This window comes from Lepisosteus platostomus, chromosome 17, assembly GCF_059453375.1.
Source record: "Lepisosteus platostomus isolate fLepPlt1 chromosome 17, fLepPlt1.hap1, whole genome shotgun sequence".
NCBI classification, from domain to species: domain Eukaryota; kingdom Metazoa; phylum Chordata; class Actinopteri; order Semionotiformes; family Lepisosteidae; genus Lepisosteus; species Lepisosteus platostomus.
The window spans coordinates 13987376-14012236 of NC_142627.1; the positions used below are offsets into that span (position 1 = coordinate 13987376).

At 36.3% G+C, this 24861-nt stretch overlaps 1 protein-coding gene across 4 annotated transcripts; it reads left to right on the forward strand.

The window, feature by feature from the left end:
- Nucleotides 1-968: 968 nt before the first annotated feature.
- LOC148646201 (exportin-1) lies at nt 969-20299 on the forward strand. Of its 4 annotated transcripts, none has more exons than XM_088609661.1 (26): nt 969-1820; nt 2333-2432; nt 3570-3701; nt 4345-4446; nt 6473-6545; nt 9181-9242; nt 11837-11881; nt 12151-12332; nt 12688-12736; nt 12824-12943; nt 13213-13341; nt 13808-13966; nt 14064-14261; nt 14375-14513; nt 14609-14790; nt 15262-15418; nt 15717-15880; nt 16159-16293; nt 16610-16793; nt 17046-17152; nt 17244-17438; nt 17852-18020; nt 18127-18261; nt 18419-18578; nt 18661-18757; nt 19080-20299. In XM_088609661.1, exons 2-26 carry the CDS (start codon nt 2424-2426, stop codon nt 19224-19226), a joined length of 3231 nt encoding a protein of 1076 aa, XP_088465787.1. In that variant the 5' UTR covers nt 969-1820; nt 2333-2423; the 3' UTR covers nt 19227-20299. The 4 variants fall into 4 exon arrangements, with proteins under 4 accessions (XP_088465787.1, XP_088465786.1, XP_088465789.1 ...); XM_088609660.1 differs by having other exon boundaries at nt 970-1820; nt 2333-2524; XM_088609663.1 differs by lacking the exon at nt 2333-2432 and having other exon boundaries at nt 970-1687.
- Nucleotides 20300-24861: the final 4562 nt, after the last annotated feature.

The window sequence follows — 24861 nt, forward strand, 5'->3', positions numbered from 1 at the left end:
GCTTTGCATAATGAGCATTATCTACTCAACTGATTGATATAACCGCATCAAAACAGCAAAAGCCAACTTGTGAAACATCGTTGAATTTTTGGTTGCTCTTTTTTTCAATAAATGCATAGAAAAAAAGCCTTTTAAATGTCAAATAATGATACTCTCACTTGGATCACGTGCATTTAATTTCTTTCAGAAAAAACTGCACAGCAGTTTACTCGGGCGCAAAACAGTACTTGAAACAGCCCTAAAAATGCGAGAACAAAATCTCACATTTTAAGTCCTTCACTGCAAGGTCTGGAAACCTCGTGTCAAAATGCGTGAATTCTATCAAGTACAACCCTGAATTATCTGAAATATAAACCGAGCATTTACAGGAAGGTGGTCACCCGTCTAACAGCAACTAAAACCTCTTCAAAGCGCGAATCGCACACGGTAAGAGAGTGATGCACTGTCCAGAAACCGCACTTTGCATTGCGATTTCTGCAAGCTCTACGGTGCTCCTCCAGACAGAGTCCTGTATTTTTCCATCGACCGCTGCGCTCGATCAGACGCACGTGACCTGTCAACAAATTGCAGGCTGAACTCTCAATAAAAACCCTTTAACTTTTGGAAAATATTCTAAGTTTGCGACGTTTGTTAAACTATATATATATACGCGCACATTCGCTATGTGCACGCTCAGCACGCTGTTTCTCCTTTGTTTCGTTATTTTAGCTGACACCATGCGCGCATCATGCCCTCTGTTACTACACAACCACTCCCCTCAAAGCTAGTGGAAAATTACCAGGTTAGAGGAGACCGAGGAAAAAGAAACCAACTTCTCCAATCGCGCAGCGGCTCTCTAATCTGCTTGTTCGCGCACGATTTTCGGAAGGCCGCAACGCCGATATCACAATCCGTAACCTTACAAATATTTTATACACCGCATGGGCACCAAAAAATTGTTTTTTTTTATTTATTATATCCAGCACCGTGGAAGATGCAAGTTTCCAGACGTCAATCAAGTGTTTTGAGCCAATCATGGCCGCACCTGGCAACTTGCAGATTCATTGTAACTCAGACGCGCACCAGGCTCCAACCAGATTGACAGGGCGATTTGACCAGTCAAAACTCAGATTGCAGGGGCTTCGTTCCGCCGTGATCCTGCCTTCTTTTTCGGCTCAAGGGCGGAGCGGTGGCGTGGGCGCCCGTAAGAATTGAAATAGACTGACGCGGGAATTGGCCAATAGGAAAATAGTTCAGCCGTCGCTAAAGTCCGCTCAGCCAATGGGCGGGGGGCATGGGCGTGACGTTGGTCCAAACTTTCCGCGGCGCCATCGGCTGAAAACTAAACCGAGATGGAATCTCCCAGTCTGAACCGGTTTCAACCGGTTATGAGTTTGTTGCTTGAGAGCAGAAGAAGCGCAGAGCTTACAGTCTCTTAAACCGCCCCGCTGCATAAAACATTTCAGAGAATAGAACAAAACTGTAATCTGGAGAGTATTTTGTTTCGTAAAATGAACCGGAATAACAAATTACTTAGCGTGCCGTGAATATTGCAGGAGAACCCACATAAGTGGTTCTTAATCTCAGTACTCATTCTGTGGAATAGTGTATAGAAATTCTTACCACGGTATTTAATCATTTTTCTAGATTCTCTGGCTAGAAAGCCACACGTATTTCAGTCTAAGCCTTGGATTTAGCGATTTACCAGGTAATTGTGGTTTTTCTGTGCCAGTCACTGAAAATATTGGGTTCACAAATTTGCAGAATAATAAAAAAAAACTTACTGTAATTCACTGGTGGAATTAAAAACCAAAAGGAGGGGACAGTGATTTAAAACGTAGGTAAGTAAACGGTGCATAGGTAAGGCTTTTCAGGATTGTGAGAGGGGGTTCTGTGTGACATTAAAACTCATGGTGGTTCGTACAGCGATAGTGGAGAGTGGAGGCCTGTTGAGAAATTGAATGAAAGTAAATCCAACCACTCAGAGCGCTCGCCAGCGGACGCAGTGGAGCAGACGCCTTTGCCGTGTTGTTAGCGGAGAAAAAATGGAAACGCCAGAGTGCTAAGGAAAGAAATTGTATAAAACTGTGAGATGGAAGCGAGGTGCAATTGAGGGGAAGTTTCTAGAAATGTTTTTTTTTCCCTGAACAGTAGCGAATCGACTATGTGAGTCACGTGCTCAGCCTCCGCTGCCTCAGAGGGAGGGGTTGCTCTTAGTGCGTAAAAAATGATGTAAACAGAAGGAAATTAAAGACGATTTGGTGACAGTTTGGTATTTTTTATTTGTATTTGCGCGTAGACGGGGTACGCTAACTCAGCTACTTGTAAGGACAAAGGGTTTTTTTTCTTTCAGGCCTTAAAGAAAAGGATGTTTCAAGTACCGAGCAGAACTACAGGCATTAGCTGGGAGTTGCACCAGTACTCCTTTTAGATATCCTCCAATAATGCCTGAGGTGTGTTTGTGTGGGAGAAAGAAAAAATAAAATTTAAAATGAGCAAAACGGTCCAGCATCATTCATTTTTTTATGATGAAATTACAGGGAAGGTAAATGTGTTAGTTTAGCTTTCTTTTTGCTTAGATCAATGACCAGCCTGTCTTAACACTTGTGCATGCGGTCATAGCATATAAATCAGGCCCCGTGTAACGTGCCTGCCTTCTGAAGTGGCTAGATCTCCGCATGGTTTTAGTGAAATTTAAGACTGAAAGTGCCATCTAAATAACAATTATAGCTAATCCTTTTAATACCGCGCTTCCTTGACAATTATATTGCATTAGTGGCAGGAATTACCAATATCAGTAGACGCCAACTTTGACGTTCTCTTGTAACAGTGGTGGATTGCTAAACGTGCGTTGCTTGAGCAGGCGTGCGTAGCAGGTGGGATACTGTTCAATTTTGCTTTCGGAAAGGGCGGGTAAACTGGGTGTAGACGGGTCGGAGGTCTTGTGGGTGTTGTTGTTAGTTTAGAAGAAAACTGCCTGGTCCTGTTTGAAAGTGCTCTTGCATAGTGCTTCAATAACCGAAGTATGCTTGTTGTAAGGTTGTCCGCTGCGTTTGCCCAGTTCAGGCTCTGCTAGTAAACGTAGTTTACTTGAGCCGAACTTGGTTTCGGTATTGGGAAGCGCCCCAAGTCTTGTGCCCACGCTTACCTGTAGTCTGTTTTCATCATAGACTCCCCAGCCCGCCACCTAATTTCAGGTGTAGACTGATATCGATTAACATGTTTTGTTGTGGCCTTATTGATTTCCTTTGTTACAAACGTGCCTTAGATATTCCATTTTGTATAGACGAATGCCAAAGAGTAACGTCTATATGACTTGTATGCAGTTTTTGATCTGGAGGGTCGTTGAAAAATTCCAAGAAACTTCCTATATTCTATACTACGTGGTTTAGTTTTAAGTTTTAAACAGTCCAGTGAAGTGTCAAAGAGCTTATTTGAAGTTCTGAGATGCATACTGTACTACGAATTCAGTTACATGCAGCTCTGTTTTGTCCTGAAAGACCTTCGGGCCAACAGCTGTTTGGAATTGTGTGCCTTAATCACTGTTCAATTCACATGACTTTGCCTGTTGGAATCTTTTTCTGTTGCAGTACTCTATGCCAGCAATTATGACAATGTTAGCAGACCATGCAGCTCGCCAGCTGCTGGATTTCAGCCAGAAACTGGATATCAACCTATTGGACAGTGTGGTGAATTGTTTGTACCATGGTGAAGGGCCACAGGTAAAAATGAATGATAAAACATTCTTAAATTAATGCATTACTTTTTTTTACATTTAAATGCTATGTAAAAGCTTGGTCTGTAAAGCATCTTATTTTAAATCAATTTTGGAGTTGTGAAGAAGTTTGAGTGCAGTATGCAGAATTAACATCTCATGCAACATTACTTCTAATATGCATTCCTAAAATAAATTTAGTATTGATAGCTTTGTTTGAACCTAAGCTTTCAATAACCAAATTACTTGATGGATTATACGATTTATAATAAAACAAATCTTTAAAAGGAGAGTGTGCCAGCACCGGTCCACGAGGCTGCACGTAAACAGTTTTAATAAGGTCTCTACATATTTTCTTAAGAACTAGAAAAAGGCAATTTAGACCCATTGAGCTATTTATAAATGAGAAAAATTGAGAATTAGTTGGTACAAGGATTGATAAATCTGGGAGTCCTCAAAAGTGGGATTTGGCGACCTCTGGTGTGGAAAGAGAATATGCTGTTTTTCAGGTTAACCTGAGGCCTGTAATCTTATTGACCTGCTTTGAGTGGACTTTTTCCTTATTGAAGCTAAGACCAACATCTCTAATGCTGTATTTAGTTACTCTTCTATCAGCTCACTTCACTTGAAATCATCTGTTACTTTAATAGCAAAGAATGGCACAAGAGGTGTTGACCCATTTGAAAGAACATCCAGATGCTTGGACAAGAGTCGACACTATTTTGGAGTTTTCCCAAAATATGAACACCAAGGTAAGCAAGACTTGGAATAATTACAGGAAGGACTGAACATCTGTACTTTGAGGAAGTCATAGACAAGTGCTGTGGTTTCAAACTCCATTAGGTTGAAAACTAAATTTTTATTTTGATTATATCAGCTAAGCAAGTGTTCTGCTTGTATTGTGGACTAAGCTTCCTGCTATTTTGCTCTGGTTTTGTGTTAATGAAATGGTAACACAAATGTGCTTGTATATTTGGCTCAGGCCTAGCTTTCAAAGCTTTTCTATCTGCTCAACCATTTCAGTTAAAGTCAACACAGCATACTGCTTACAGTAAAATAACATTGCTTGGCATGCATTATTCATTTAAGAGTTTGACCTTTAATAGTTTAAAATGTCAGTCCTTTATAGTATTTCGAAATTTCAGTTATTCCAAAGCTTAATTGGTCAAATTCTCAGTAATTAGTTGTAATTGTTACCTGAATCTGTACTAATGCGTATCTATATACCCAAGTATATACATATGTATTTTAGTAAGGTTTTCTGTTTGGGTGAACTACGTGTAAGCTATTTTAGTGTATAAAAAGACTTCCTCAAAGTTATGGTACATGACAGTTTGCCTTTTTTTGCTTGCCTGTAAAATTGCTCTTTAATACTGACAGACATTACTAATGTTTGAGTTGATTTGTCAACAGTATTTTAATACACAAATTTGTAACTTGCGAAAATTGAGGTCATTAGCGGAACAGAAAGAAAACAAAAGGTAAACATTTCTTAAATTTGTCTAAATTTTTTATAGTGCATCGATTTAGCACTAAGACATTTGGCTTTTAATTATTTAATTTTTATACAAGCTGTTACTATTTGATATTAATCTTAATGTTCCATTATGTTGATTGCTTGTAATAGGAAGAAAAGGGGTGTCTTCCTGTGCAACTGACACAGCTAGGCTTTGACGGCAGGCCTCCACAAGGTCTACCCTTTTGATTCCCTTTAACTGAATTCTGTTCATCAATTGTATTGTTTCATGGGAGGAGGGAGGGTTTAGGTTTACTGAATAGGTTCCATAAGACCTAAAGTACAGCAGGTATTTCTTCTGTAGGGATCATGTGCTTCTCCTTTTTTCATTCATTTCCTTTGCTGTCTCTCATCATAACATTCAAACCTTGCAATACAGTGGTGACATGATTGCAAGCAATTCTTCGTCCTAACGTTAAAGGTGTAATAGTTAATAGTTAATTCTTTTATATAAAAAAAGCTGCATATACACCAGTGACACGCACCTTTAATTGCTAACCTCACTTGTCGTATGCTTTTTTCATTGCAAAGGATCATGCTACCTTAACTGATTAAAACTGCAGTGTTTTGTTCTTGATCGTCCTCCTTTTTTTCCTCTTCACTTAGTGATCCCTATGGTTGAAATACTGGCGGGCCTAATGAAAAAATCACTAACCTTTTGAATACGTTCCGTTGAATTTTAATTTAAGAGAAATAAGGGGGGAATGGAACTGATCTCATTAGTAAACCTGTGGGTTGTCTTGCTGTTCCTTAAGACAAACACCAGTTGAAGGTGTTCTAGTGTATTATGCGGGCTGCAGCACTTGCTGTGTTTGTATCTGACAAGTTTGTCAGGAAGACTGGTGGCTGGATGCTTCAGTGCTGTCTGGTTTGCTTAAGTCTTAATATCTGGTAATTTACCAGAGGTTAACTCTTTCTTTTAAAATTGTATCTTAATATTTCTCTGGCTCCCATTTGTAAGCAGCCAATATTGAATCACTCCTTTTGTGTTTTCTGGTGTATTACTGTGGAAAAACAGCAGGACTTCTACAGGGTTTGATCTTAATGTTGATACTTGTAGCAAATCATAAAATCTGCATGAACCGTGTCCTAGTACATTAAAACGGTAATACAAATTCTGTATGTTTGCAATTTTTTTTAAATGTGGTATTTCAGGCAGGCATAATTAAGAGCAAATATGTTTTTCAATGTGCACAATTTTAATGTTTTAAAGGTGTTTTGAGTTACCAACCCCTAACTTTTATTTTCATAATGTATTACAGTACTATGCACTGCAAATCCTGGAAACGGTTATTAAAACAAGATGGAAAATTCTACCACGAAATCAATGTGAAGGTAAGACCCATAATTTTTTGTGTTATTGGTATTTCTACATGTAATACAAAGTAATAAAATACTATTTTAAATAAATGTGAAACATCTGAATTGGTGCCAGTTTTTTAGTAGACCCCCTGAAGTTTTAGGATTGAATGTTCTTAAAGTAACAGATTTTTTTTCTTGAATTTTGCTTTTGGTGCAATCAAGTGCCTAATTAGGGATTTCAACCCATGACTTCAGTCTAGAGCCTTAACCACTGCTCCATACTACTGCCACTTTGCCAGCACTTGAATAGTGTTGTGAACACCATAAAACCAGATTCAGGACTAGGACAGGATAGACCTTAAGATAGTCTCATTCATAATTCTGTTTTCTACAATTACTGCTCCAGGGGCGCCGTACAATGGCAGACCCTGCGCTCTGACCCCAAGCTTCTCTCCCTGTCTCTGTCTGTCTCCCTGGAGAAAAAGCTGGGGTATGCGAAAAGACGCATTCCTAATGCAAGAAATTGTATAGGGCTAATAAAGAAACATTAAACATTAGTGTGCACCACTGGAAGCTGTTAAGTAGCTATAAGAAAATCTGGGTTTTTGTAACATTTGCAACCCCTGCAAAATAAAATGTACAGAAGGGTGGAACTGCTTTTTTGTTAAGATTTTTAAGTAACTATTTAAAGCACAGTGCAATGTTTTGGGAGGAAAAGGTGATGAGTATCCATAAATATGTTTTCTTGATGTTTTGAAATAGTGTGTTTTTGTGCTTTGGAATGGAGCTTCATATCCTTGAAGACTTTAATAATCCCATTTTGCACGCTCATAATCTTCAGAATTATTGACGCACTTAATGTTTGCTGATAAGAAAATAATGGGTGATGTTTGCTTAAGATGCTGGGGAAAAACTACACTTGTAGTAAACCTTATTTTTCCAGCTGTTTCTGATTTGTTAGGCAATGAACCATTCCAGCTTTGCCTCAATGAAATGTAGAATATAGAATGTAAAAGTAGATTATTTAGATTACCTTGTATGTACTCAGTCTTTGCAAAACTACATTAGTTTCCACTATTTTATCAAGGGAATCTGAGAAATTCAATTTTTTAATACAATGAGTGTTTGTAACGTAGGCCAATTTCTAGAAAAAACAAAAGTGTGCCCTTTGAATTTTTAACTTGATACATTTCAGAATAACCTCCAATTTGCTGAAATTTTGTAAAATTTACTAGAGCTGATTTTTAGCTAGTTAGATGGAAAACTCTTACATTTCAGGTAATCCCTATAAAATTAACGTGTTTTTTTAGACACCTTTCAGGGAACAGAATTAATTTTGTGTATACAATTTAAATGTGAAGTTGTAATTGCTTCCTAAATGCAGGGAATTGTTACTGTTCAAAACTATATAGTAGGTTGTCATTGGAAGAGAAAGATGTTGTGGCCAGGTAAAGTAACTTGGGCAAGAGAAACAATTAGGTTGCCACTTGTGCTCTGAAAATGCTTTAGGTAAAATGCTTTAGACAAAATAGCAAAATACAAGTTGTGTAACTTTAAATTACTGTAATAAGTATTGTGAAGACTTCTTGCAATGTATACCACTAGAATGTGAGAAAACAATAAGCATCTTCACTTGTATGTATAGCAGATGGCATAGTCTATAAATGTGTGTTCTGTTCTGAATAACATTTATTCTGCTGAGAGAGAACTTCTACAACAGGTGGGTGTTTCTATGAGACAGATTGAGTGTTTTCAGTTTTAACACAGGGACACTGCAAATATTGTTAAATGTTTTTTTTAGAGAATACCAGACACTGTCTCCACTACTGCTTGAATACCTTGTGAGATTTCCAAGGCTTGGAACTAGAATCTTGAAACTTCTAACACATGATCACAGGTTTACATTCCATAGTTGTCTAGAGTTATCAGTAGAGTTATACAATGCAGCCTAATGTAGTATCTTAAACATAACTATCCATTTGATTAAAATGTTTTTTTAAGGAATGTAACTATAGTCTCATTTGTGAAAGAAATTGTAAGCCTATTAATGGTAACAATTTGAAAAACAGAAACAAAAGGCCTTTAAGATTGAATTTTTGATTGAATATTTATAATTAGGGCTGGAAGTTTTTTAATTGGATACCTACTTTTTCATTTTATTTTTAAATGGCTTTTTATATTGAATCATTGAGTCTTTCACTTCTGACAGTAGATGAATTTATTCATGGTATCGAATACAAGCGACTGGCAAGTATGTAATTTCAGGCAGCATTTGAAGTTGAAGAGAACATGGCTTAATGATCCAAGTATACCTCTTAGTTGAGTCAGTTATATTCTAAACTTCATGTTCATTTATAAGTTAAATAGGTGAACAAGGTGAATTTTCTTACCCTTTTAAAATTATTTGTCAGAAGGGGGCAACTAGCCTTTTAAATTCTCGTTAATTGTAGAAGAAATTTCAGATCTTGAACTTCAGGTAGGAGTGGGTTGTATCCCTCAATTTGAAGAGCTTTGTTTCATGGGATTATTTTGACAGCTAGACTGACACAAAAGTAGAATTGCAAATGACCGTTTCTTCTCAAGCTTACTTGACTCCCAGTCCTATTACCAATATTCCATTTTGCAGTTATAAGTTTTAGCTTCAACTTGGTTGTTTATTTGCTTTTAGGAATCAAAAAATATGTTGTTGGTCTCATTATCAAGACTTCATCTGATGCGACAAATGTAGAGGTAAGTTGAGCATTTTTGCTTTCCAATGGCAAATATTTTCCCCCCTGATTTTTTTAGGTTCAATGAGGTGCCTTTTATGGCTTTTTCACACTGACACACTCAAGCTGAGCCTTTCGCTTGTTTCTTGTAGGCCGTTTTGCCTTGTTGTAGCAAAGCTGTGAGATGGCAGCTTCACAAGCTGTCTGTCTGGTACTGGGTGGGCAGGGGTGGCAGGGATAACAATCTTGTCTATTTTTGAATGCTTGAATGAGAATAAAGATCAAGGCACTTCTGGCCCACAGGTGGTGTTGATTTACTGTGGACTTGTTAATGTGACATTGATCTGTCAACAATACAGTTATGGTTATAGCTTGATTTAGTTCTTAAAAATTCAAAGCGTGGGTTTTTTTTCCATAGGAACATTGAAATTCAGCATTTTTCTGTCATTTTTGTTTTAGTTTCTTTTTGATGGAAAATTCATCACAGAAATTAGAATGGATTGTTGTGCAAGAATAGACGTTTTATGTTTGTGTGAATGGGCAAAGTGTACTTTTTTTGTTTGGGATCAGGAAAAATGATATTTTGCTGCATTCCAGTATTAACCATGTTTCTAGTGAAACTGGAAACTTAGGAAGCTTTTAAGAGCTCAGACCTTATATCTTTTGAGTAATCTCATGGGCTCTTATTTTTAGGAAGTAGTGTCATAATGTATTAAAAATGATCAAATACAATGTGAATAGTGGGAAATGTTTAGGCTAACAACTCTTAGTGTTGTACTATAAAATCAAGATTTTGGTGGTATAGGCTGATTTCTTGAAATCTTACATTTCGTGGAAAAAAAAAACAGATTTTGTTGTGTTAATGACTGTGAGTAACTTGAACCGTTGTATAAGCACTAAATCACCTCTAATAAACTAATAAAGCCCTGGTTATCAAAAGATCAGCGCCTTTGTGCCATCAGTATGTTGGAGACTGGACGAAGCACACTCTTGCTGGCATGTGGGACATTAACAGCCACCATTTTTTAACGTAACAAGTAAAGCTTTATTCCATGCTGAAAAGAGAATTAAAGAAATGCAATGTTTTGGCTCTGGAGTCGTCTTCAAGTGTCAAGAAGGAGGCCGCACCCAAAGAAGCCTCCAAAGCTGAAACATTGCATTCCGTTTCTTTTTTCAGCGTGGAAACGCAGCTACCTGATTTTAACATTTTTTAACGCTACAAAGATGTTACAAGAAGTTACAGCCAAACAGTCACTCAGTGATGGACCACAAATAGTGACAACTTACCAAAGTTGAGGAAGCAGCTGACAGTAGTTGTTCAGTTCAGATGACTACACAGGTCCAGTGCTGACTAGTGTGCATCGGAATGAGCCGGTGTGAGCTTCACTCGCATTTTTGTGTAGATCATTCTGTTTTGTTTTATACGTGTGTGAGTATGGTGCAGAATAATAGACTAATTGTTGTCTGCAGCAGACTAGTAGATGAGGAAGTCCAAATTTGAGGTTATGGGCAGAAGTCTTTAGCAACTAATCACTTGTGGGGATAAGATGCCATCAATCACCTTGCTACATTGATCAAGTCCTGTGGCCTTGCTTGCTACCCATTCTGCAGGCTCATCTTATTCTTAGGTGGCAAGAATGTAACAGTTCTGCCTGGGAGGGCCAGATTGCTATATTTCTGCCCCATTTAAAACTTTGTGGATTGAGCTGGGACATCTGTGGCTTGGAGACCAGTGAACAGATACCTGTTCAGACTCTAAGGGAGTAATGGGACAGAATCCCACGAGTTTATGCATACTCTGCTTGCTGTGGCAGCCACACGTGACTCTAACAGTAGAACTGTTGATTTTATTAACAAATGTTAATTAACCTAATATCTGTCTTGTCAATGTATCTGCTACATAAAAGTAATTTTCTGCTTAACAAAGAATTTTGGCTGTTGGTTACTTTCTTTTGATGTTCATTATCTGTGTACATTTCACTTTTTGTGACTGGTGCTTCATGTAGAAATTGTGACTTAATGTGCAAAATGCAAAGCAGTCACTGGGGACAAAATAAATACGTAGACTTCCACTTAACCAAAATGATTATACAAAAACTGCTGTTGTGGTTTAGTACAATGTTAAACCTTTTTTTATTACTTACAGTAGACCAATTTAGTTTTACATTGTCAGTATGTATATTGCTGATAAGTCAACATTTCCACAAGTACTTGTGATGTTTTCCAGGCAGTTACTTAACATTTATGATGATTATGCCATATTAAGCGTTGAATGTGTGTTATGTGCTTTAGGCTTTTTCAGATTCTTTTCATTTTTGTGTTTAATTGATTGATAGTTTCAGAGATATTTAAAACAGATGTTTATCTTGGCATTAATTCTCTTGCATTATAACAACACCCTTATTCTCTCCACCTTTGTCAAGTCTTTCAAGACAGCGTGGAGATTTGTGAAAAGAACTGAGTCCTACTCATCTTGGCTTGGGTGTGCCAGTGTGAAAAGTGTTAGATTTGCCTTAGATTTCATGGAAATTAAACTTGTGGCCTTTTCACAGTTAAAGATTAGCTCATAATGTATTATTGTAAAGTTTTAAGAAGTAAATATTTTTTAAATTTCAGAAAGAGAAGGTGTACATTGGAAAACTGAATATGATCCTGGTCCAGGTATGTTTCAGATTCTAAAGTTTTAATAAATCATTGTCTATCAATTAGGAAAGTTGCATAGAAAGAGAAAAAGTGCCGCTCTAAAAGATGGATGTATTTCTGGGGTGTTCCAGTTGACTGTCATTATTTGCTTTTGTAAATTGCCTGGTGGTTTCAATTCAAATTAAGTTGAATTTGATTAGAGAAGTTTTTTTTAAATAAGAAACCAAAACCCCTTATTCTCCCAAAAAACACATTCTTTAATTCTTAAAATGGTATTTTATCTACAGATACTGAAACAGGAATGGCCTAAACATTGGCCAACATTCATAAGTGACATTGTGGGAGCAAGTAGGACCAGTGAAAGCCTGTGTCAGAACAACATGATCATTCTCAAACTTTTAAGTGAAGAGGTCTTTGATTTCTCCAGTGGGCAGATGACACAAGTGAAAGCAAAGCATTTGAAAGACAGGTACTGTAACAGGTCTATATACCTCATTATACGTTAATGACCTTGAGTTGTATTGTATTAAGAGTCTAAGGCAGTCCTCTGTCTTTTATAACCTGGGTTAAGGGCATATTAGTAACTCCAGTAGTCTCTTTTCTCTTTGGACATTGTGAAAATATGGAAACAACTTATTATCCGATGACTGAAGGCATTTACTCATTCTTAATTGATCTGTTCATTGACATGTAATCTCAGCTCTACATCATTTCCAGAGAACATGGTAAGGTTTGTGGTCTATGTAGAAAAGTCCATAATTTCTGGTTGATAAATTGTAAATACAGATGGGTGCAATAAGTTAACTTATTTTTTTTTCTTCTAGTATGTGCAATGAGTTCTCACAGATATTCCAACTCTGCCAGTTTGTTATGGTAGGTTGAATCTTGACCTAAGGGTTTACTTTATGCATTAAATTGAGACTTGTCTCATTTTGCTTAAAAATGAATTGTTCTTTACAGGAAAACTCCCAGAATGCTCCACTTGTACATGCAACCTTGGAGACGTTACTCAGATTTCTAAACTGGATTCCACTGGGATATATATTTGAGACAAAACTCATAAGTACACTTGTATACAAGGTAGGTTCAGAGCTTCATCCGAACAACTCAGGTTTCCTTGAAGTCCACAGTGGATTATTTACAATTCAAAATTTGTCTGTTAAGGATTTGACAAGTGTATTCAGGGTTATTTTTGTTTAAAACTTATTACATTTTTTTAAGTATTAAAAGTTACATTGACACAAAAGATTTGAGATGTTTTTAAAAGGCTAGTTGCTTTTTTATATAAACTGTATAAGGTTGTCTATTGGTGCATGATGTAAATTGATTAATCCTTTTAAAACTTTCAGTTTTTAAACGTCCCAATGTTCCGAAACGTGACTTTGAAGTGCCTGACAGAGATTGCAGGTGTGAGTGTCAGTCAGTATGAAGAGCAGTTTGTTACTCTCTTTACTCTGACAATGATGCAGCTCAAACAAGTAAGTATTTTATTCTGTATTCAAATTGTTGGTGCTGTGCTGTTTTTATAATTAAGAATCCAGTTATTTTTAATGGGAGAAAACACAGTATTGTTCAAGATTGCATTAGGTGCTAGTTTAAAGTTTCACTGTCTTACTGAATGTATTTGGATTTTAAACATTTTGAACACCTCTAAAAAGATGGAATTTGTAGTTAGCAACACTTGTGGGATTACCCTATTGAGCGTCCAAAATGTTTGGCTAGTTGTGAGGAGATTGATTCAAACTAAGTAAGCACTTTAAATAATTACAAATTTGAGGAGCCCTGTAGGAAGATAATAGCTATGTGATCCAAGGATTTTCCTAGGCCATTTCTTCAAAGAAGTGAGGGTAGCGGCTTCAACTAAATGGCTAGGTAGCTTGTTCTATACTGCATTAATACAATTGTGTCTTGAAGGTCTCTCCTAAAATACTTTTTGCTCTACAGATGCTTCCTTTGAACACCAATATCAGATTGGCATATTCCAATGGAAAAGATGATGAGCAGAACTTCATACAGAATCTAAGCTTGTTTCTCTGTACGTTTTTGAAAGAACATGGGCAATTGATTGAAAAAAGATTAAATCTAAGGGAAACGCTAATGGAGGTAATTTCTAAAGTCTAATATTAAAGCAATGGCTGCTTTTTAATAGTCAACAATCTATAATTGGATAATGTCATTTTAACTTTCATTAATTTTACAGGCCCTTCATTACATGTTGTTGGTATCGGAAGTGGAGGAAACAGAAATTTTCAAAATTTGTCTTGAGTATTGGAACCACTTAGCAGCTGAGCTTTATAGGGAAAGCCCATTCTCAACAACAACATCTCCACTGCTGTCTGGAAGCCAGCACTTTGATGTTCCTCCTCGAAGGCAGCTTTATTTACCTGTGTTATCCAAAGTAAGTGTTGTGACCAGCATTGTTTTATATAAGAAAACGATGCATAGAAATTGTGTAAGCAGTATAACGGTAAGGAAGAAAATCACCAGTGTTTAAAAAATGTTTTCTCCAAGGTTCGTCTGCTTATGGTGAGCCGAATGGCAAAACCAGAAGAAGTTTTGGTTGTGGAGAATGACCAGGGAGAAGTTGTCAGAGAATTCATGAAAGATACAGATTCAATCAACTTGTACAAAAATATGAGAGAGACCCTTGGTAAGCACTTTTTAAAAATAAAATTCAGTTGTTGCATTTGATAAATTTAAGTTGCATATGTCTTAACCTTAAATCAATTTATTTTTTCTCTGTAGTGTACCTTACACATTTAGACTACGCAGATACAGAGCGCATAATGACAGAGAAACTTCACAATCAAGTAAATGGTACAGAATGGTCTTGGAAAAACCTTAATACCCTGTGTTGGGCTATTGGCTCAATCAGTGGAGCAATGCATGAAGAAGATGAAAAAAGATTCTTGGTCACTGTTATTAAGGTATGTACTTAAATCTGAATAGTGTAACAATTTAACGAGAATAATGATGAGGTGGTATTTTAGGTATATTCTAGGTACAGGTTCTTTTAGCTTTAAGTGTACATGTTTGTTAAGAGTTAAATTAAATGTTTTGCCTCTTTACATTTATAATGGATTGGTTGTATATTCACCAGGTCCAGCTCAGTCAAAATGAACTTGATGATTGCATCAGAAATGTAGGAATAGTTTTGAACTGTAAAAGCCACCAATACAGGGGAAGCTGAATCGTCAAGCATTGCAAGATTCATAGTTTTTCTCAGATTTTTGTTTAAATTGTTGGACATACATTCCCGGCAATTCCTGTGGGTTTGTCTTTCATATTTTTCATTGTTTTAAGTACTCATTCTTTGTACAAAATAGTGTATTTTTTAATTAGCAATGTTTGCTGAATTAAGTTTGAAATTGTAAATTGATTTATATGATTGTTTTTAGGATTTACTGGGTCTTTGTGAACAAAAGAGGGGAAAGGACAACAAAGCAATCATTGCATCTAATATCATGTACATTGTGGGCCAGTACCCACGATTCCTCAGAGCTCACTGGAAATTTTTGAAAACTGTGGTCAACAAACTGTTTGAGTTCATGCATGGTAAGTACAGTGAATTGAACCTAAACCTAGATGTTGAACCTAAAGGCATAAATGACTGATTTAAACCAGAACAAATAAACAAGTATCCCATCTTCACTTGTTAACGTTTGTAAGATTTTCATCTAGCAGTTGACCATTTACCAGTTACACCTGTACCTGCCTTTTCAGTTTACAAACTGAGTATTGCAAAATGCTCTCTTGGAGAGTTGAAGAGCAATACCTTTTACTTAGTGATAAGTAAAGTGTCTTGTTGCTAGAGAATACATTAGTTACAAAAGCGATTTGTGTTGCTTTTCAGAAACCCATGATGGTGTACAGGACATGGCATGTGACACATTCATTAAAATAGCACAGAAATGCCGGAGACATTTTGTTCAGGTGCAGGTTGGAGAGGTAATGCCCTTTATTGATGAAATTCTGAACAACATCAACACGATCATCTGTGATCTTCAACCACAGCAGGTAAACCTAACTTGTTCACAGTACTTTTAAATATTCTTGATGTATGGAGAACCTAAAACCAAATTTAGCTTAAGTGTGTATTTTGAAGTTAGTCTCATAAGTGTTCATTAAGAGTTTAATTAAGATGACCTTCTTATTTTGTGTTTTTTTTTTAAAAAGTGTAAATGGTGTACTGGGAAATTAAAATTGTGTAACAGAAGTGTATTGCAGTGGAATGGCTTACTTTTTAAGATCACTGAAAGCATACTATCTTAAGCCTTTACCTTTTTTTTTTAAAGGTGCATACTTTCTATGAAGCTGTTGGTTATATGATTGGGGCACAGACTGATCAAGCAGTGCAAGAGCATTTGATAGAAAAATACATGCTGTTGCCTAACCAAGTGTGGGATAGCATTATTCAGCAAGCAACCAAAGTAAGTAATGTCAGCAAGGTATTGAATGATTCTTGTTTTATTCTAGTTTATACTTTGCAGGCCTTGGTTAAATTGAAAGTTCTAACATGCAGCGACAGAGCTAGGTTTTATCAAGTACTTAAAAAGACAGATACCAGAAGTGGTGGTCTAAAAATTCAACTTTTAAAACTTTATCTGAAAAACATTATAAATAGAACCTGGAAATTATGAAGTTCCCAGAAATTCTCAAACTGCTTTTAATGAGATGGGTTCTTGTAACACGGATCTAAAATGCCTGCATTGTTTCTTATGTTGTCTAAATGTTTATTTCAAATAGAATGTAGACATTCTGAAGGATCCGGAAACAGTGAAACAGCTTGGCAGCATCCTGAAAACGAATGTGAGAGCTTGTAAAGCTGTGGGACATCCATTTGTCATTCAGCTTGGGAGAATCTACTTGGATATGCTGAATGTGTACAAGTGCCTCAGTGAAAACATCTCTGCTGCAATTCAGACAAACGGTATTTTTTTTAAAAATATGGATCATAACTGCTGGGGAGGGGGTTGCTTCTGTTGAATGTTAATTTTAATATACTTTGAGAAGAAATCTATAAATAGAGAATACAACATTTTGGTATATTCTCTGAGATTACACCTGAAGGGAAAAAGAATGAACATTTTCAATTAATGTAAACTCTTTATGTAAGCATTTTGGTAGATTGCTGTTGAAATTGATGTTTCATTTTGATGATGCTTTTTCTTCATGTTAACAGGAGAGATGGTAACAAAGCAGCCTTTGATAAGAAGTATGAGAACAGTGAAAAGGGAAACACTGAAATTAATTTCAGGTTGGGTCAGTCGTTCTAATGATCCACAAATGGTAGGTTATTAATGTTATTTTTTATATAGTTTGTTTTTGGGTGTGTAAAAAAACGATTTTGCTAACTTATCGCCCAAACTTGGTTTTGCAGGTGGCAGAGAACTTTGTACCTCCACTTCTTGATGCTGTGTTGATTGATTACCAGAGAAATGTTCCAGCAGCCAGAGAACCTGAAGTACTCAGTACAATGGCTACAATTGTGAATAAATTGGGAGGACACATCACAGTTGAAATTCCTCAAATCTTTGACGCAGTATTTGAATGTACTTTAAATATGATAAACAAAGTAAGCTTTCTGTGTTCATCCTGAAATTTATATTTCTGCTTTGAATCTTAAAATAGTATTCTACAGTTAACTATATCCTTCAGTGTTATTTATTAAAATCCATAATATCCAGAATTTTTCAATTGTTTTGAAGAAAGTGCCATGTAAAATAGTCTCTCTAGCCTCAGAGTTGTCACTATGGAAATTCTTGAGAAACTTTTAGTTATTGTAGTTAGCACTAATTTATTTTCCTGCTCAGATGTATACATTAATTCTAAAATTTTAAAATTCTATACATTTTTAATTGGTAAATATCAGAAAAATTCTCTAGTGCCTTCCACTAATATTTCATGGTATGAAAAGATGAAGATCAGACAATCAGACAGTGCAGCAGACAATGTCAGGTCATTAATGTTGTATTAATTGCTTTTCAGGACTTTGAGGAATATCCTGAGCACCGAACACATTTCTTTTATCTGCTACAAGCAGTCAACTCGCACTGTTTCCCAGCATTCCTGGCCATTCCTCCTGCACAGTTCAAATTGGTATTGGATTCCATTATCTGGGCTTTCAAGCATACCATGCGAAATGTGGCTGATACAGGTGTGTTTAAATCAGAATTATTTTCCAACTTAACTGCAAAAAAGAAAAACAATGAACAATTCTCTCTGCTTGTACTAGTTTTATATTGAAACTCTTCTGTTCTCAGGTTTGCAGATTCTGTATACTCTTTTACAAAATGTTGCCCAGGAAGAAGCTGCAGCCCAAAGTTTCTACCAGACATATTTCTGTGACATATTGCAGCACATCTTCTCCGTAGTAACAGATACATCCCATACTGCTGGTAAGAAATCTATCCATGATCTTCAGAGTAATGCAAGTCTTTGAGTTTTGTTTTTGCTAGTTTGTTATAATTGTCATTTTATTTCAATGTGAATCTGTATCCATCAGACCTTTTATGCTAAGAATGAAGTGCCTAAATTGGTTATCTGTTCTTGCAGGTTTAACAATGCATGCATCGATCCTTGCATACATGTTCAATTTGGTGGAAGAAGGTAAAATTAATGCAGCATTAAATCCTACAAATCCGGTCAACAACCAGGTGTTCATTCAAGAGTATGTGGCCAACCTTCTGAAAACCGCCTTCCCACATTTGCAAGAGTAAGTTTAAAAACTCGATGGACATGCCATTTAAATTAATTTAAATTACTTTTTTTTAACGAATGTTATTTTTAATTTTCAGTGCCCAAGTGAAAGTGTTTGTAACAGGATTGTTCAGCTTAAATCAAGATATCCCTGCCTTCAAAGAACACCTGCGGGATTTCCTGGTACAAATTAAGGTATATACCTAACTCCTTTATCACAAATTTAAAGTATTCAGAAACTTTTCTCACATGTCGCTGCGAATTGTGCCTTTACTAATTTTGAACTGCTTTTTTCTTTTCCTTTGTTTGCAGTTGCACCATATTTTACTTCTTATGGTTCTGTTATCTTTGAAATGTTTAGCCTGGCTATAATGAATATACCCTTTTCTTGAGAAAACAAATGAATTCTCCCCAAACTCTGGGGTTTCATTTATACTGCTGAATTCAGGCAGTCAGCAGCTGTGAGATTTTGACAGTGCTTTAAGGAATTTGACATGTGTTCCTTTTCCTTTAATAGGAATTTGCTGGTGAAGATACCACAGACCTGTTCTTGGAAGAAAGAGAAGCATCGCTTCGGCAAGCCCAGGAAGAGAAACACAAACTTCAGATGTCTGTTCCTGGAATCTTAAATCCACACGAAATCCCAGAAGAAATGTGTGACTGAAAATTGATGCTGCTTACTGAAGTGAACAGCGCTTTGGGTACTTGTTGACCAAAACAATGCCAATATGTAAATTATACAGTGTCACCTAGTGGCCCTTTTTACATAGTATGCGTTTTGTATGAGATCTTTTGCGTAATATCTTTCCATTGTTAATTCAAGTTTGTTTGGTCATCTTTATTTAGATCTGCATGAGATTGTAAGAATTAAAACATTTTAAGTATTTTCTTGCCCATCAGTTTGTCAGAGGCAAGAGAAACAGATTTATGTAAACTTCTACGTGTAAAGTCTACTGCAGAAAGGCTTCTAGAATCGTTCTGTTGCAGATACAAATTTATTAAATCTAGGGGATGCTGCAGTAATGTGGCATGCCTGTACTCTGCAGCATATGACAAATATTGCAAGTTAGAGGATTATAATTGAGGACGAAGATGCTGCTTTTGTCAGACAATGTAGGTTAAAGTTTGGGTCATGGTTGTGCTTGACTAAACTATCGCAGTTTGTGGCTAGACATGAATTTTGCAGCAAGATTATGTGCATATCATCCTATTGTAAAGCATCTTTAATAACACGGGAACACAAAAGTTGGTTATTTTTACAGATTTTTTTGGTGTGTGTGTGTGCTGTCGCTCTGCCGACAACAGCTTTTTGTTTTCCTCAATGAGGAGCATTGCTCATTTGTGAGCCTTCATTAAATCGAAGTTAAAAGTGGTTAAAAATATTTATCGGTTAGCATAGGCTGCATCTTTATAACTCATGTTAATTCAGATGGCTTTTGAGACAAATTGTACTAATTTACATTGTTTACCATGCTGTAGTGCTTCAAGAACACTACTTAAGAGCAAAATAAACTGGTTTACATTTAATTTTGTATTTTTGCATTTTCATTTTTATCTTGAAATTCTATCCAAATAACCAAAAGGCTTTTATTCAGAGAATTGACAATTGCCAACAGTATAATTAGAAGAAGAATGTATAAGTCCAAATATTGAGAATTACTGGCTATAACTCCCTTCTAAGTGTTACATTTGTTGTGAACCTTTTTGAAACCGATTAAAGTTGAGAGAATTTTATAATTCATTGTCTTTGTTCTTTTTCCGCCAGTGCTTGGCAATATTTAAATAAATTTCATTATGTGAAGGAAAATCCACTATTTTCATTTCTACAGTAAAATTTCATAACATAGTTTAACAATTCTAGAATTGCAAGTTAAGTGGTATGAGGTGGGTTGAAGGCTTAATATTTAGATTCACAAACGGAATAAAGGATTATTTTTACTTTATTGCCCTTTTGTTTTCCCTGGAGATAAAATTTGTCGGTCTTGCTGGAATTTGGAATCCATCTTGAATGGAAAAGTAGTTGTTTTACATTCAGCCATTTTAAACATTAAATCCTTTTTGGCTAAACTGCTGGTACCATCCAGGCAAGAAATCATTAGGCTAAGATATGCAACTATTATGAGGTTTTTGTGTAATTTCTAGTTCCACTCCTCAGAAAAGAGGACATCCCTTTCCAGAACCTCTCACACATACATTTTAACAATCCTGTTGCTGCAGTTTGACTTCATAAATAACTACCCTCTTCCATCTTTGGGCTACCAAAACCTCACCATTTATTTTAGATGGTGTGGTTAATTTTTTGTTTAAAACAAATGCTGAAAGCAGTGCCCGTAGGAAAAACAGCAATGAGAATTGATATTTTTTACCTTTCATGACAAATACAAAGCTCATTTAAAGGCACATTATATGGCTAAACTTAAAAACACGGACTACTTTGTATAGAGGAACCTTAAAGAAGACTACATCGGCAATGCTTTACACTGTTTTTGATCAAACTGGTTTTTGCTTCGAAAACCAATGCCAGAAGAAAATGGGTAAATGCTTGTATAGCAGTTAATTTTTAAAGAGATCAGAATTACAGCAAAACAAAGTTATTTCAAGTGAAATGAGGAAGCTAGCTGATTGGTTCTTAGATGCTGTCATGTAGTCCTCATGTCCTTTTCAGAGCAAAAGCTATTGGGAAGTTGTCTTTCAAGCTCTAAATCAAAAGGCTTAGATGTTGCAAATCTGCAGTCCTTGAACTGTCCCTTAAGTATTTTGGGAAAGCAAAGTATTTTTATTACCTTAAATGCCATGTTTGGTACTACTGGAGAGAATGCTCATTCCAACTTGACCCTTGATCCTTCTTGCTCATAGATGTAACTGCTCTGTTTGTTTAGATGTTCTTCTGCACCTTATTTTTAAAAGCGCTACATTTCAAACACTTTTGGCCTTTAGGACTTTAGTCTCACCCAAACTTTATAAATTAAGGATTTGTTTATTTTGCACTAAAAAGCTTTTAACAGGCAATCAATTGACTAAACGTGCATAGATGAAAACAACAATGTTCCCAATATATTGCCAAAAGCAGTCTTTATTTTTCTTATGCTTCATTCCAGTAGCACATTTCAGCTAACGCACCTGAATAAGGGGAGTTCTGATACACAGGAATTGACACTGGCTTGATAATTGCAATGCCCATAAAATTCAACTACAAGAACAATTAAAATAAGGCTAAGATGAAAATTCCCAATTAAGGACTTAGCTGGAACAAAATCTAGAAAAGATTGCAGCCAGGATCGAGAACCACTGATAAGAAGCATTGAATATACTACCACTCTCTCTGTGCCATCAGTAGCCTAATCTGATCCGAAACTGAAACCATTAAGTCTGTGGAGAAAAAAAGGCATGTGTTAATTGAAGTAGTGGTTCAACTGAAAATATCCACATTTTTTCCTTGTTGTTCATACATCCTATTTAACTGTAACTTGTTACAATGCAAGACTGACTCATTTCTTTTTTTAATGCATGACAAAATTATTCATGCTAAAAATGCAGTCCTAACCTTACATGGAAATACTAGACTGCTGGGTGTTTCAGCTTGAACAGGACAGAGTTCAGTTAGCAGTTTATACTCTCACATGAGCCTGCTTTAAAAGATATAATTTCACCTAACACCAGTTGATTATCATGAAGTTCAGCTTTCTAGCTAAAATTTACATTTAAAAAAGTCAGAACCAAATATAAAAAGGAACATTTTCCCAAACCAATCAGTTTCCCCAAATAAAGCATGGAACATTTCTGAAAACCTGGATCATCTCTTATTAGTATTATTAATTATTATTATTTTATTATTAATCTTTACTGTTGCGGTCTGTATCATTGCTAGGATGCTGTGCTAACCAGAGCACTAACAGCAGATGCACATTGAAGGCTACAATAATAGCTACCATTACTGGGAAAACTACATCATCCTTGAGATTCACCATGAACAGGCCATGTCCAAGTCAAAGTGAAACTGCAGCACAGAGCTTGTTTCACATCTGAATCACAACCACGACTCTCAGTCACAAGAAACTGGAAATTGTCTTCTGGTTAAAGTTAATTGCTGATTTAGAACGACTTGTGGCTAACTCAATACATTTTTTTACCCTTGTATTAGTCTCCTGGTTTGACCTTTTCTATTGCCCATATGAGTATGTATGCTATGCCTCTGCTTTTATACTGAGGACATTTATCACCTTTAACCTGTCCACCAAACCGGGGGGTCATTCTGCACTCCTTAAGTCTTCCCAAAGCTATACTGTCCTACTGGTGGTTGGTACCCAAACTGGACAGGATTTTCTAATGCTATCTTACTAGCGCATGTAAGGTGTGAGCATTACTTCGCTTGATATCAATTCCACATTTTTTGCTGTATACCTAAGCATTCTGTTTGCTTTTTTATTGCTCCCCCACATTATCTTGAAGGTGACCTTAAACAGTCTACAGGAACAGCTAGATGGCTGGAATAGCTTTCTGCGTCTGATAATCACCAGTGTGACAGTCTACGTTCACTTTGCACTTGTAAACGCAAAACTTTAATTCGTCTTTCAGCAATTCATTTTTCTATTTTTCAACGATGTTTGTATCTAGTGCAAATTTTACTACGTTGCTAGTGTACCAGTCTGTCTTTGATATGCAGGTAAGACGTGCCTGGATTTAAATTGATTTTATCTTATAAATCTAGAGTGCAATGTTTGAACGTTTTTATTTTATCAATGAAAATGAAAGTAATTGACTCTACTTGTATTGCTTCAACGAAAAGATACATCGTTATCAGCCCTTTTTAGGTCAGATTTGTTATTCAACGAAAAACCAAAGCGGCAAGCTGCCTAACCTTCAGCTGTTTGCTTGCTTAGAAAAAAAGCCGACAGTGTCACCTAGTGGAACGTATTGGATCTGTTAATAGTGTTAAAACAGCAAAGAAAATGCCTGCTGGTAACACCAGAGTTCAATAAGGTTGACTTTAGTTCAGTCTAGACTATGATTCTTCAACTCTGGTCCTGTAGAGCATGGAGTAAATCATCTGTCTGCAATTAAACATGTTATTTACTAAATTTAGTAATTAAGAGATCGTTTGAGGGGGGGAATCAAACAGTACTCTGGTTGTGGGTCTTAAGGGCTTAGAAAACAGAGTCCTGTAATTTTAAAAGATTTCTTGTTTAATTAAATAATAACAGTCAAGTGTTCTTACTCTTTAAAACCAGACTATTTTGGGTGACCTGTAAGACTAAGCACTCCAGAACCAGTACTAGTTTAGATGTTCCTCTGCACAGAGTGTCAAACACAGCTTAGGCCCATTTCAGTGAGATACGTTTTTGTTAAACTCATGAGGGAACCTACAGAGCTTTAAAACATGCCCTGAAATGTTAAAAATAACTTAAATAGAGCCTCTTATAACTCAATCCATTACAACTATTAACAGCTTTTTGTCATGTATATTTGTAACTAATTCATTAATTAATTTGTGTGCAGTTTACAAGATGTAGACCTATTTTATTATTATTTTTTCTCATCTTTTTATTATTATAACATATGCAAAATGCATGCTTATATGTTCCTTGAATACACTGACCACATTAGTTCAATAGATATGAAAACTGCAGAAAAATGTCTGAAAGAAATACAAACAAAACATTGTGAACTATGTACAGAGTATTCATTACCTACTTCACATTAGACAATGTCTTTGACTGTGTAACTTTACAGACATGAAAATCAGTACCTGCAGGAGCCCCTAGAACAGGTTTCTGTTTTATTTTTATATAACAAATTAAATCAGATTTGAATATCTAGTTTCAGTCTTCAATAGTGTGAAGGGACTTTAAATCAATTTAGTCCAATAGAAAAACAATTAAGAAAAAAAGTATATCAAGCAACATTAAAAACACAACAAATGCTGTTTGGTTGCAATACTGAAGTGTCGCATGTGAAATGGCCATGCATAAGTGTAGGGCCTTGTGACGGACAACTGTCCAGTTCAGGGTGTATCCTGCCTGGTCCTCTTGGTTTTCTAATGCCAGCAGCTATTTCACCCTGCAGCTTACAACTAGCAGCCCACTGAAGCTCAACAGGTGTGAGCCTGGTCAGTACTTGAATTGGAGACCTCCCGGGAAAGCTAAGGCTGCTCCTAGAAGAGTTGTTAGTGAGGCCAGTGGGGGTTGCTCATGGTGTAGTCTGTGTGGGTCCTAATGTCCCTGTATAATGACTGGATATCAGACTGTGTATATACTGTATATAGATGGGGACACTATATTGTAAAAAGGTGCTACATTTAC

What these genes read in the sequence shown, in the direction of transcription:
- LOC148646201 (XM_088609660.1), top strand. Translation starts at nt 2,471, where the DNA reads ATGAGCAAAACGGTCCAGCATCATTCATTTTTTTATGATGAAATTACA. An exon ending in ACCATGGTGAAGGGCCACAG is followed by an intron (nt 3,702 to 4,344) that starts GTAAAAATGAAT and finishes TTACTTTAATAG; the next exon opens with CAAAGAATGGCACAAGAGGT. An exon ending in TGCTGCAATTCAGACAAACG is followed by an intron (nt 16,794 to 17,045) that starts GTATTTTTTTTA and finishes TCATGTTAACAG; the next exon opens with GAGAGATGGTAACAAAGCAG.